This window comes from Chionomys nivalis, chromosome 1, assembly GCF_950005125.1.
Source record: "Chionomys nivalis chromosome 1, mChiNiv1.1, whole genome shotgun sequence".
Taxonomy (NCBI): Eukaryota; Metazoa; Chordata; class Mammalia; order Rodentia; family Cricetidae; genus Chionomys; species Chionomys nivalis.
This window is the reverse complement of record NC_080086.1, coordinates 59,910,801-59,924,881: the sequence shown is the minus strand read 5'-3', so window position 1 is coordinate 59,924,881 and position 14,081 is coordinate 59,910,801. Positions and strand designations below refer to the sequence as shown.

General features: G+C 52.2%; 1 protein-coding gene across 2 annotated transcripts in view; it reads left to right on the top strand.

The window, feature by feature from the left end:
* Window positions 1-14,081, top strand: part of Fbln2 (fibulin 2) — a 63,290-nt gene that overhangs the window by 11,309 nt on the left and 37,900 nt on the right. For both annotated transcript variants that reach the window (XM_057770042.1, XM_057770033.1), the window contains exon 2: window positions 10,099-11,390. In XM_057770042.1, coding sequence (XP_057626025.1) covers window positions 10,099-11,390 — 1,292 coding nt within the window. The remainder of the gene's footprint in view (window positions 1-10,098; window positions 11,391-14,081) is intronic.

Sequence of the window (14,081 nt, the reverse complement as noted above, 5' to 3'; positions counted from 1 at the left end):
AGGCTGGCTGTTCCAATGAGAGTTTGTTTTTCCAACATTCTCATGAGCTCACTCCATTGAAGAATAGTCCAGGGGCTGGAGAGTGAGTGAGAAGCTGCCCGACCCTAAATCCCACATAGGGCCAAACAAACACATCCATATTGTTTTGTTTTGTTGGCTTGTTTTTGTTTTTAAGACTTCTTTTATTGTTATGTAGCCCAGACTGGCCCCAAATGCCTGGCCTCCAGCAATCCTCCTGCCTCAGCCTCTCAAGTAGCTTGAGCCATAGGCATGCGCCATCACGCCTGGCTCTGGGTCACTAGTTTAAATTCATGACTTGCATTTGGATTCAGAATTTCCCTTCTGTTTCTAGGGTAATTTGGGTGGGTGTCCCAGTCCTTTTCCCCCACTGTCTTCAGCCTGAACCAGCCTGAACCATACTTCCTGGCCTGCCCCTTGCCCAAGTACTGTGCCCCAGAGGACTCCAGACCCTTCTCTGAGTCCCAACTAATTCTTTTCCCTGCACAGCCAGACTTGATTTGTGGCAACCACACCATGCTGTGTTCTGACCGAGTCACAGGGCACAAAGGAAGTAGAGCTTCGGAGAGAAACCAGACTCCATGATGGGTGGCAGTCGTGTGTGGCTTCACATCCCTCCCCCAGATTCCTGCCCTCTTCCTTTTGTTGCCTTTTTCTGAATGGCGTGGTTCTTTTCCTTTTGAAAAACACCTTACGGGGGAAAAGCACATGTACGAAACATGCATCAGTGTCGGGGTAAAGTGGGAGGGCAGATCCCTTGGCAGCACCACCTTCATGAATCAAGAGGACACGGCTGTCCCTGGAAGGCACTGTGGCTCTGTGGACCCTTCCTCTAGTGGATTGGCCATAGGGAGACATGGTTCTTAGTTCTGCCTCCTGCCTCATTCTTTAAATAGGGATGTCCAGCCTTTGGCCATTGTCACCTACAATTGTGTGGGCTGCCTTTACAGATCGGCTGGAACCATGTGGAACCATGTGGCCTGCAGGCTGGAGGTTGGACACGTCTACTTGGTTTTCCGCTTTCTAGGACTAGGATTGTCTTCAGACCTTGGAAGCTTCTCTTTGAATTTCAAGCATGCTGTTACCCAGTGACCTTAGGCAGAGCAGTGTGTGCCCATGTCTGCCAAGCTCCCAGTGCACTCACTGGACCGGTGTAATTAAGGTCTCCTTCCCTTCCGCTCCTCTCCCTTGTTCCCTGACCACCTTCTTTCTTGTTGTCTACTTCCCAGCTCCTGCTGTCTCTCTTCCATGGTACCCGCGGTGTGCCAGACTGATTTGTGCCCAAGGGCTTTTGCATCTGCATTTCCTCTGCCCATTGCCGTTCTCCAGACCTTTGGATATTTTTGCTGGGTAAATCTTAGTTGAAATGTCACCCCCTCAGCCTCCTTGCTCCTCTTTTACCACGGGTGTTTCCAGCTCACTGTTACAATGCCCAGATTGCAGATTGGCTTACTGATTTCTTCCATGTGTTTTTTTTTTCTACATTAGGTTATTGGTTCCAGAAGAGTCAGTCAGTCTCTTTCTCTCTCGTTCTCTCTCTCTCTCTCTCTCTCTCTCTCTCTCTCTCTCTCTCTCTCTCTCTCTCTCATACACACACACAAGCACACTCCTTTTTTTCCTTGGTTGTTATTTTTGATACTCGCGTCACTATGTAGCCCAGGTTAACCTTGAACTTGTGATCTTAAATCACATTTTCCCTCTTTCCCTGACAGGGGCCCTTCTGTTGGTCGTGTTCACTGTCCCTTCTTGGTACTCGGCACAGGGCTGATGGGGGATGGGATGAGAAGGCGCTTGCTGAACTAAAGGACTTGGGTTCCTGTCCCCATTCAGATCTGGGTTCATATCCCTTTGTCACTCTTTATGTTTGTGGGTCGTTGGACAGATCACTTATCCCATCTGGCCTCAGTTTCCTCATCCGTGAATTATAGCTAAATAAAATAAACATGTCTGGACACTCGCAGCCTGGTGTCAGCATTGTCTGCTCTGAGCAGCTCAAATGAGGATGAAGCTGGTCAGCTGCTGAGCTCCTGACTGGGGGCTGGTGCCAAGAACAAGCTTATTTTCCCAGTGATCTAATGACTTCCTCTTATCAGATGGGGAGCACCGGGTCACCCTCTAATTTCCCTTTTGGCACTGGCTGCCAGGAAGCGTACTACTGAAAGCAGGTTTCAGGGGCAGCACTTGTTTCCTGTCAGGTCTTACGTGTCTCTCTCTGATCTGATCACTTTCTTTTGGCTTTTGGTTTGAACTGCATGTGTGAGCTGGGTTTTTTTTGTTGTTGTTGTTGTTTGTTTTGTAAAATATACACACAATGTATCAGTTTTGAGTGTGTGGCTCAGTGTCATTAAGAGCCGCCACAGGGTTGTGCAGCTGTCTCCATTTCTATCTCTAGACTCTAATCCTGAGCAGAAGTTCTGGGCATTCAGTACCAGCGCCCCCTCTGTGTCCTGGCACCAGCAATTGCTCTATGCTCGTGCCCCAGGGCCCTTTCACATGTATTTCCCCTGCCTGTTGCCATTCCCCAGAGCTTTGGATGACTCCACATATTTTTGTTGGATAAGTCTCAGTTGGAATGTTGCCTCTTCGTCCTCCTCAGTCCTCTTCTACCAAAGGTGTGTCCACTTCTCCATCACAGTGCCCAGATTGTGTAAGTGTAAGTGGACTCTTTAGTGAGTGTCCATTTTGACTAGCATGTTACTGGACATCATGCCCTTAAGGGGCATTTACATGGGTGGCCTGTCCCAGAATGTTCTTGCTGAGGCTGGTGGCATTCCATCATCCGGTTGTCTTTATTGGCCTCTTGACCAGTGGGTGGCATGCCGTGGTGAGTGTGGTCATGTGGGATTAATTTAATGAACATGGCCTTGTCTTTCTGGACCTTCGGTGAACCCAGGATAATCTATGCATTAAAGGTAGGTTCTGAACAATTTTAGAATCAAGCCATTGTCAGTGTGCGTGTGAGTTTGTCTCGCTGTATGTGTCTGTATGTCTGTGTATTTGTATGTGTGTGTATCTGTCTGTGTGTATGTGTCTATGTGTATGTTTCTCTGTGCATTTATGTGTATGTCTGTATGTGTGCATGCATTTTATGTGTCTCTGTATTTGTGGGTCTGTGTGTGGATTTGTGTGTCTCTGTGTGTGTTTGTGTGTGTGCACATATTCTATACGTCTCTGTATGTGTGGGTCTCTGTGTGTGTGATGTGTTTGCTTTTGTCTCTCTGTGTGTCTGTGTGTGCTAGGCACTGCATGGCTCCAGTTTCTTTTCACCTGGAGACCCCAGTTGGGAGGTGTTGACTGCTAATCATCCACCCCTGTATCTTCTCCAGCTTCTCACTGTTGGCTGGCAGGTGTCTCCTCATCTTGACATGATGGACGGTAGCTCTTCCTGGTCTTTGGTGGGGTGAGGGCTGGGTTCCAAGACCTTTGCCCTGCCCCATCCATTGGTAGCCCTAGTACTGTGCTGAGACCCTAGTTCCTCTCTTCTCTCCCCGTACCCAGGAGCTCTGGCATGCTGAGGCCTGTACATGTGCCCATATCCTAGACTTGAAGCCATTGGGGACATGGGACACATCTGTTACCACTGAGGGTCTTGAGGAGCTGTAGGCTGTTGAATCTGAAGAGACTGACACACTGAGGGTGACTGGTGCTAGACACAGTGGCTACTGAGTAGAGGGTAAAGTAGAGGAAGGATTACCCTGAAGTTTAAGGCCGTCCTGGTCTGCACAGTGAGTTTCAGGCTATCCAGGGCTACATGGCCAGACTGTGTCTCAAACAAAGGAGAAGCCCAAGTCCTTGTGGAATCAAGACCAGGAGCTCTCAGATCTTACAGAGAGCTAGGGAGGCTGAATCAGTCAAGGGCAGTGTGTTCAGTTTGGTTCCATAAACACAAGGTCCCATGGGTGGAGCTGTGTGCAGATAGACTGGCTATTGGCTTGTGCTGTCCTCTGGTTGGGTGAGGGGATGGGTCTGGCAGCCTTGAGGGCAGTACCCTGGCCAGGTGGAACTGATTGCTCATGTTCTGACTGGCCAGAGAGAAGGGCTCGTGTGTTTATTTCCCTGCTGTCAGCCCAGCTGTTTGCAAGCTCCAGGGTTTTCTGTAGCTGCCTGTCATTTAAAGGAGATTCATTCCGAATGCTTGAGAAGTTGTAAGGCATACAGCGCCAGGCTCAGACTTTCCTCCAGAGCTGCCCGTCCAGTGCAGCCTGCCAGTTCAAACAGGGTTTCAGAAACCCACCCAGTGAATATGTCCTAAATATCTCAGGAGTGTACTCATGCTAAACTAGTGTTCATCGCTGTCTGAAATCCCAGTGTGACTGCATGGCCCAGGTTTTTATTTCTTAGTTCCAGCAGGTCTCTTCTTGTCAGAACCAGAAGTTCTTAGAGAATTGGAGAAGCAAAGGACCCATCTTACTGTGTAACATGCAGAAGGCTTGTTGAAAGCTTCATCTCCCACAGCTTAATTGTCTACAGCCAAGAATGGCCCCAAATATCAAGTAGCAAATCTCAGGACTAGACATCATAGGTTTGAAGTGGTGTGCATTCTGGGACGAATGATGACCTCTAGTGCCTTCCTGCCTGGGACCTGAGCCGCTCTGCCCAGTGGATCCATGCTGTGTTCACTACCCTCCTGCTAGTTACTTAATAGGGTGTGGCATTGATATGGAACTTGCCTTTAAGCGGTCCTGTGCCACTTAGTCATGGCCCCAAAGCACAGAAGCACTGATGGTGGTGATCCATATGCCAGTGAGAGGCAGGAAGTGCTCATTGGAGGGGAGGGGTAAGCAAAGGAGAAGTTTGCTGGCTGGGCACTTTGATCTAAGTCAGGATTGCAGGATTTGGAGATGTTTGAGGTCTCAGGCATCCCCAGGGATCCAGGAATCCTTTGTCAGAGAATAAGGGGGATTGCTGGGCACTGCTATAATGTGGTCACTGCTCTCATCTGGACAGACCCCACTTTTACAATGGCAACAATAGAATGTTTTCCTGGGGCCACTCTGGCCTTCCAATGCCCTTGCCAGCTCAGAGTCGTGCAACAATGTGGAGGTTAACTTGTTAATCACTTCACTAGAGGACCATGGTTTGTAGAGGCTCTGGAACAGTAAGGACTCAAATGTGACCAGTCACAGAGACCAGCAGAAGTCTAAGCAACATCCTAGAGCACCTGAGGCTGATATGCCAGAGACCTGCTCCTCTTGGGCATCCTTGCTCACCAAGGGATTTGTGTGAGGTTGTGGAGACGGGATCTCCAATGGGTACCCTTGGAGAGAGAACTTTGCTGAAAGAGTCTCTACCCCCAAGGCCCTGTCCATGTGACGTCAAGGCATGTGTTTTCTAAAAATTAAAAGTTTTGTGTATGCATGTGGTATATGTATGTGCATATTTGCAAGTGTGTATGGAGGTCATAGGTCAGTGATGAGTGTCTTCCTCTTCCTTGCCCCACTTTACTTTTGAGACACAGTCTCTCTCTGAACCTGGAGCTCACTGAGTCAGCTGGCATGGCCCCAGGGATCTTCCTGTCTTCTCTTCCCCAGAGCTGGGATTACAGACATGTGTGGCTGTGTCCAGATTCTTAGATGGCCCTTGGGGATCAAACTCGGGTCCTCGCGCTTGGGAAACAAGCAAGGTTGACCCAGCCCTCAGCTTCCTGAGCGTGTGTCCCCTGTCTCAGGAACATGCTTGCTTTCCACATGGCCTGCCTCAGTGAGTGTGCTCCTGTTCTCTTCCCTGCTCTTCCCACTTAGCATTCCACTTTGAAGGTGCACCAGGTCTCTGCTTTCCATGCTGTGGGGTCCATCAAGGGGCGTGCCTCGGGCTGCAGGCAGGGCAGAAAGGGATCTGTGGTCTCCTGGGTCTAGATGACAAGGGACAGCCATGGAAGACAACAGTGTCTGTGACAGGAGGAGTGGAATGAGGGAAGAGGAACTGTGGCCATGGGGAAAGGTGAACTGCCATGGTATCCCGGAGGGCCAGAGGGAAACAAGCAAGGAGTGGACACCCCAGCCTCTCTGTCCCTCCCTTTGACTGCACAGGAAGCTGGAGAACCAAGATGGGGTATCAGCAGATTCCAGCCTCCCTGGCACAGAGTAGCACATCTGGGGATGGACAGCTAGACAGTAACTCCCACAGTGACCCCACCACCAACCTGCAGACCACGCCAGTGCTTCCTGGGTGTGAAGTATGTGTCAGCTGCACGCGGTGCTCTGTAGTGCGGGCAGCTTCAGAACATACTGGATGGAGTTGTCCTCACACGATGCTATTCTAGCATGTGTCCTATCTGCCCCCCACTTCTGGAGAGTGGGGCTCCCAGGGGAAACTCTCGGAGACCCTGGCTAGGTGTGGTTGTGACCTTACTCTGGGGAACTTCATCCATGCATGTTAAGAGTCAACTGGGAAGGCTAGTGAAAGGTCCTGAAGACCTGTGGGGTTCACTGGAGGTTTGTGGAGACTGGAGGCTGCTTAGATCTTCCTTCCCCTTCCTACTGTCACCTCTGGAAGGATGAGGTTTTTTTTTTTTTTTTTTTTTTTACCAATATATCAATCGCTCAATTCTACCAATAAAGACCCGGAAGCCAGATGCTGGGGGTGAAAGCCTGCTGTCTCAGAGAGGCAGAGCAAGCACCCAGCTCATCTTCCTTTTTACCTACGTCCCTGAAACCTCCCGCCTTCCCTACACCATCTCAAACCAAACTCCTCCAACTGAATGTCCCTCCCTTCTACTTCCTGTGCATCTCTCTATCTGTTCTCCTGATTCCCTCTTACTCCGTATGGTCTTTTTTCTTAATAACCACTTCCTGATTATTATTTTTCTTAATAATCACTTAACAGTTCAACTCTTGTCGACTGATTGCTGGCTCTGCCTCTTGACCTATCGTTGACTTTATTTAATCTGTTTACAGTATTCCATCAGAAAGCTCTTGGATTAGAGGTGTGTGCTAGAGCTGAGACACATCAGAGATAGAAACAGGTTTTTGCAGTAAATAATGTAATCTCGGGGTTCACAGTTTGGCAATTATCCCATAGCAGGTGAGGACTGAGTCAGCTGGCATGAGCTCCTGGGGAGATCCCCAATTCTGTGCCTGGCATGGACTCAGGCTCCCTCTTTCAGGGTTATTTTTATGGTGTGGTTCCTGGCTTCCCAAACCCTTCCCAGTCCCAACAGGACTTCACGTCTCCAGCACATCCATGGACTCCATCTGTGGCTTCCTCTTCTAGGCTTCCAAAACCCCTCCTCTTTCCCCTGCCTGACCAGAGTCTGTCTGCATACTCTGTGGACTTGATCTTCACAGCAAGCATCTCCTCCCACCTTCCTTCTCCTGGACCAGCCCGCACTTCTTGTTCTCTCTGTCTTCTGCTGTACTCGACACAGGTAGTCCACATGGTTGTCAGGCCTCTGGGCTGCAGGCATACCACGTCCCTCACTCGGGAGAACACACTGCTTAGCTTTCATTACTATCTCCTTGCTCACCTGTTGCCAGCCCCCATCCTCCCTCTTACCCGAGTCCCTCCCTGTGTCCTGCTGCTCCTGCTGCAAGCCTATGCACTTGCTGTCCCTAGCCCAAAGCACTTTGCCTCCTCAAGTCTGTCAGATGCCACCTTCTGTAAGATGTCTTTCCTGAGTCCCCAGGATAGTAGGCTTCGCAACCAGACCCTCCCCAGATTCTCTATTTACTGCCTTACAGAGCCACAAGTGCCTGGAACAGGTGGGCATGTACCATTTACCTCAGGGCCGTCAGCTTGGGGTGGTCAGCCAGCTGGCCCATCTTACTGGCTGACGAAACACGAGTCCCTGGACGTACCCAGCACAGATTCCTGCCAGCTGGTAGCCGCAACTGGTGATGACCACCTGCCAATCTTTCATTGCCTCCTTCAGGGTTCAGGCCATGCCCAAAGGCCATACTTACCCTGCCTGGGTTGGGTGGGAGCTGGGTACCCCAAGCAATCCGTTCTCCAGAAAGTCAGCACCCTCTCTGCTCCTCCTCACCCCAGACCTTCAAGAAGTTACCATCCATCTTCTTAATGTTTAAAGCAAGACTTGGGTGTGGTGGTATAGACCTGTTTACCCTAGTACTTGGGAGGCTGAGGAAGGAGAATTCTCTCACGTTCAAGGACAGCCGTCACTACTATGTGAGACCTGTCTACAAACAAACAAATAAAATCTTCCCCTAAAACAAATCAACAAGGGCTGGAGAGATGGCTCAGAGGTTAAGAGCACTGACTGCTCTTCCAGAGGTCCTGAGTTCAATTCCCAGCAACCACATGGTGGCTCATAGCCACTTGTAATGAGATCTGGTGCCCTCTTCTGGCCTGCAGGCATATGCACAGACAGAATATTGTATACATAATAAATAAATATTTTAAAAAAATGAAAAAAAAAACAAATCAACAAATATTGAGACCCAGGGACTATACTTTGTTGTATTTTCTAAAAGATAAAAAACAGGGCTAGGCTTGCCCAATCAGTGAGGCAGTCACCAGGGCTCAATCTCCAGAACCTATGTAAAATGCTGGGCATGATGCTATGTCCCTGTAATCACAGCTCTGGGGAGACAGAAGGAAGGAGCCCTGGAGCTCACTGGCCAGCTAGTCTACTCTAATTGTCCAGCTCCAGGCCAGTGAGGAACCCTGTCTTAAAGAAGGTGGACAGTGTTTCTGAGGATGAAACCCGAGGTTGTTCTTTGACATCACACACGTGCACACAGGCACACTCATACATATAACATATGCAACATGTGACCCCCTAGGAACAAATGTATACATAACCCCCACACACATGCACACGTGCTCATGCACACACACACACAAGCGTGCGCGCACACACACACACCCCAAATAGGTACCATCAGAACAGATGGTGTGAGAATCCCTGTTCGTGACTTCAGGGGATTGTGCTGTCCAGGGGCTGACCTGATGCTGTTGAGTCACTGTGCCTGTGCAGATCTGTAACTTTTGCAGGAGTGAGGATTTGAGTGGCTGTGGAAGACTTTGAGGAACCAGGGAGCAGGAAAGGGGAGGCTCCTGGGAGCATTCATGATTGGTTGGGGGAACCCAACCAGTGCTGGGCATGGTGTGGGTTCTGGCTGCTTCTTGCTGGTGATGGAAGCTAGACACCTGGATCACTCTGGCATCCCAGGGAAGGTCGGGGAGGCACGATGGGGTGGTGGTTAATCTGGGAATCAGGCAGGGCAGGTGTGGCTTGGGGCAGCAGAGCAGAAGAGGGCTGATCTTGGAGATGGGCAGGACAGAGACGCAAGATGCTGTGAGAAGATGGAGGAACGCCCAAGGTTGACCTTGAAATTCCAGGGTCTTGTGGGAAAGATGATCATGAACTCTGGAGTTGATGGCTGGGGCTGCAGTATACACAGAGTTGAATGGCTGTGCCGGAGCCTAGAGGGGACCTGTTCCTGCCCTGCGTCCCTATCCACACCTCCTGGCTGGCAGCCATGGCTGGGAACTCAGCCAAGTGTTTGGAGGAGGAAAACTGTTCTGGTGGCTGTATGTAGATACGGGCATATATATAGACATGGGCATGTCTGTAGACATGGGCATGTATGTAGACGTGGGCATGTCTGTAGACATGGGCATCTATGTAGACATGGGCATGTATGTAGACATGGACATGTATGTAGACATGGGCATGGGAGTATGTGTGCAGGATGACCCATGGATGTGTCAGGGTGACTGGGCAGGGTGAGGCCACAGCGCTGGACTAAGTGAGCATGTACTCAAGTGTACTTACTTGCCTTTACCTTAGTGTGTGTGTGTGTGTGTGTGTGTATGACGTGACTGTGGACTAGATGACGCAGAGGACTCAAGTCACCTTGAGCACACAGACGTAGGACCAAATTGCTGACCTACTTCAGCATCTGTGGCACCTGAATGACACCTGCTCATGTTCCTGTATCTTCCCTGCATGTGGTTGTCTGTGTGTGCGAGAGACCAGGCCCGAAGGCTGCATGAGTGTGGGCAGAGGGGCATGCCTGGAGGTGGAGATGGCTGTGTGCTGTGTGTGCACATGCTGGTGTGTGCACCTCATCTCTCTGTGTGTCCTTGGCGTGACCGGCTTCCTCTCCATCCTTCCAGGGCCTCTCGAGACGTGATGCTGCTCCAGGAGTCTGCAGGAGCGTGGCTGGCCTTGGCCCTGGTCATGGCACTGACTCTAAGCACAGGCATGGCGGTCCCGTGGCAGGACTGCACAGGCGTGGAGTGTCCAGTACTGGAGAACTGCATCGAGGAAGCCCTGGAGCCAGGAGCCTGCTGCGCCACCTGTGTGCAGCAGGGCTGTGCCTGTGAAGGCTACCAGTACTATGACTGTGTGCAGGGAGGTTTCGTGGATGGCCGCGTGCCAGCCGGCCAGTCCTACTTCGTGGACTTTGGTAGCACCGAGTGTTCCTGCCCGCAGGGTGGTGGCAAGATAAGCTGCCAGTTTATGCTGTGCCCTGAACTGCCACCCAACTGCATCGAGGCTGTGGTGGTAGCTGACAGTTGTCCCCAGTGTGGCCAGGTGGGCTGTGTCCACTCTGGCCGTAAGTATGCAGCTGGCCACACTGTCCATCTCTCACCCTGCCGGGCCTGCCACTGCCCTGATGTTGGCGGTGAGCTCATTTGCTACCAGCTCCCTGGTTGCCATGGGAACTTCTCAGATGCAGAGGATGGTGACGCTGAGCGACAGTACGAAGACCCCTACAGTTATGATCAGGAGGTGGCTGAGGCAGAAGCCACCATGGCCACTGTGAATGAGGTCCAGGCAGGTGCAGAGGGCCCCCCAGCTGCTCTAGGAGGTGGGAATCTGCCACCATCCTCCATCCGAGCAACTCCTTGGCCAGCTGCCCTCCCCAGACCCACAGCAGCTGCTGCCCTGGGTCCTCCAGCACCCATGCAGGCCAAAGCCAGGAGAGTGACCCAGGACATTGATGAGGAAGAGGAGGATGAAGTGGAGGAGATGTCGGTCACTGAGCCACCAGCAGCAGGTGACCCCGGGAGGCCGGACAGCTTGCCTACAGCATCCCCAGCTGGACCTGACCTCCCTGTCCAGGAGAAGGAGGCTGAAGCCAAGGCAGGACCAGAAGAGAACCTTATTCCTGATGCCCAGGCTACTCCTCCCAGTGCAGGGCAGGAGGGTGCTGCTCCCCTGCCTAAGTCAGGCATGGCTGGTCTCATTCCATCTCTGGCCACAGACAGCTCTCCCGAGGACCCAGTGAAGTCCAGCAGCTACCCCACCCTTTCCACACTGCCGCCTGACAGAGCCCAGGTCACATCCTCCCCAGAGGTGCCTGAAGAAATACCCCAGCACCCGCAATTGCGACCTCGATCCCGGGCAGAAGAGGACATAGACCCTAACTCAGTACATTCTGTCCCCAGAGGTGGTCCTGATGGTAAGGCCCTTTCCTGTGTTCCTGCAGGACAACTGAGCCTGGAAGGAACTGTCACTGCCTATGGGTTCATTTCAGCTGCCCTCTCTCAGGCCTGAGACAAAGTGGTATGGGTTGGTGGAGATTTCCATGGTGCTTTCTTGCAGGCCTAAGACAGAAAGACATTGGCAAGGGATCTCAGCAGCTGCCCTTTCATAGGCTTGGCCGAGGGGTACAGAGAGGTCATTTTCTAGGAGGTACAGGGTCCCTGGTGGGCTCTGGCTGAGGGCACAGAAGGTTTTCTTCATCAGAATAGAGTATGGTCCTGCCTACTAGAGTCCAAGGGTGTCTTAGCAGGGATCACAGGGCTCAGCGGGTCTGGTCAACTGTCCATGAGTGTCCTCCTATAGAAGCCCAGCAGTGGGTTGGTGGCAGAGGGGACATGTTCTATCGTGGCTCTAACTCTGGGGCTCCTTCCAGCCATGAGTCTGGTTAATGTGTCAGCCCCTCAGTGGCTCACACCTTATACAAATTAGACGCTAAGGTCCCCGTGGTGTCCACATGTCTTTCTCAGCTGCCCAGAGACTTCCTCCCCTCCTCCCCTGACTCCCTCACTCTCATAGTTAGCCCAGGCCCATTCTCATAGTCTTGGGCAGGCAGCCTCTGGTCCTGGGACCTTTGCACTTGCCACAGCTTCTGTCTGAGATGCTTTCCCAGGTGTCTGGATGACCTAGTCCTTTTCTCTGTGACAGGTGCCTCGTCAGGGTGCCCTCTCTGCCACCCGCCTGCCTTCTTGCAGCTTTGACCTCTTTCAAAGCTGGCATTAGAGGCATCATCACTTCGGTCCTTGCTCATTTTCTGATGTTTAGCATTATACCAGTCAGATTTGGGGCTTAACCTAAGGGCTTCAGTACCTCCTGTGAACAGCTGGTGCTCTATAAGCATTGGATGATGGTTGGAACTGGCAGGAGACCACTGCCAACCTCTCTTCCTCATTCTTCTTCAACTCTGTTGACTCACTGTCTCCCTGAGAATCTGATCTCCCGACGATTCTCAGCATTTGCTAAGCTCAGACAGCACCTCCTCCAGGAAGTCTTTCCTGAACAGTTGAGTCTTGTCTCCCTCCAACCCACCAACTCTATTTTCTCCTGTTTTCCTTACAATACTGCCTGGGAAATTATGTGGTTTCCCCACGACCAGAGCCTGTGTCTTGTTCAGCCCCATACTGCAGGGTTGTCTGTGAGCAAGGCCCCAATGGCCCAGGAAAAGCAGGAGTGGGCTGGTGTGGCTCTGGGCCTCGGGTTTTGAGGGATGGATGTCAGGGAAGGGCCTGGGAGGGCTTTCAAACAGAGTGGGTGAGGGGCTCTGAGGCAGTCATCTTGTGGCCGTGATCCTTTCCTGTTGCTCCAGGCTCTGTGGCTGTGATGAGGATGGCTTCGAGCCTATGGTCCTCATACCACCAGCATCTCTGCTTCCAGCCTGCTTCCCTTCCCCGTGGCTCCCTGCTCCCAGCCTGCTAGGGAGGTGTGGCTATAGAGGAGGCCTGTGACTGACTGGGCCTGGGGCCCACGTTGTTCTCCACCCTGAGCCTTGAAGTGCAGGGGGCAGGGAAGGTCTAATGAACTGCATGTGTGTGGGAGGGCTCAGTGCCCTTGGCCTGCAGCCTCTGGGTTTCCAGGATAGGAAAAGCCCTGGCTTCCCCCGTGACTCCAAGGGATCTGGGAGCAGCTTTGCTCACCTGGTAGATCTCCATGCCGGGCTTTCTCAGCTGTGTTTGGGCTATGGCGTTGATGAAAGTTCCTGGAACTAGGCCTGAAATACCCTCACCTACTGCAGGGCCATCCTCACTCAAAGGGCCCAGATTATAGTCAGCAGGGCCACGAAGGCCCTGCAGCTTCAGCTGAGGAAGAGGAGGTTTAAAACAGGACCCAGAGCCCTCCATAGGCAAATGGCTTGGCCCTTTGTGCCTCAGTTTCTTCATCTGCAGGCAGTGTAGAAGCCCTACTTCAGGACCGTTTTGAGGCTGCAGCGAGCTCCTCTGTGGTTGTCGACGGCATGGAGCTGAGTGCTCCAAGAGCATGAGATGTGACTGACTCTACTCTCTCTGCCACAGCTCTCTCCTCCGCAGCATTTGTGGGGCCCAACCTCTCTCAGGGGCAGTGTTGGAGAACAAGGCGGGCTCAGCCGTCCCTTTGGGGGCCTAGCGGAGTGGAGTGCACTGAGCAGATAAAGGCGCAGCCAGCGGGGCATGCAGCTGGTGAGGGTGGGTGACAGCAGGCCTTGTGAGTGGGGCTTTGGTGGCCTGCCAAGCCTCTGAGAAACGTGGGGTCTGAAACTTAGAGTCTCCAGGCTGCTATTGGAGGGGAGTTTGGGGCTATAGGTGGGGGAGAAGCTGGGAGAGACAGCTTTGCCCTACTCAACCTTCTGTGCTCACTGAGAGGCAGGCCGGAAATGACCCTAGCCCTGTTGCCATGGCAGCTCTGGGGCCTGGAGAAGGTGGTTTCTATCCACTGTCTGGGCCTAACTAGGGCGGGGGTCCTGACTGGGAGTCAGAATTGTACCAGGGATCTCCACGGCCTCAGCTGGGCTGTCACTGCCTGAGCGTGTCCAGATGTGGCCTAAATGGAAGCCACATGCCTGCCTCTCTGGGCCGTGGAGAGGGGCTCTGACGTCTGCTTCTGCTGTCACTCAAGGGGCTTTGGGAGGGTCCTGATT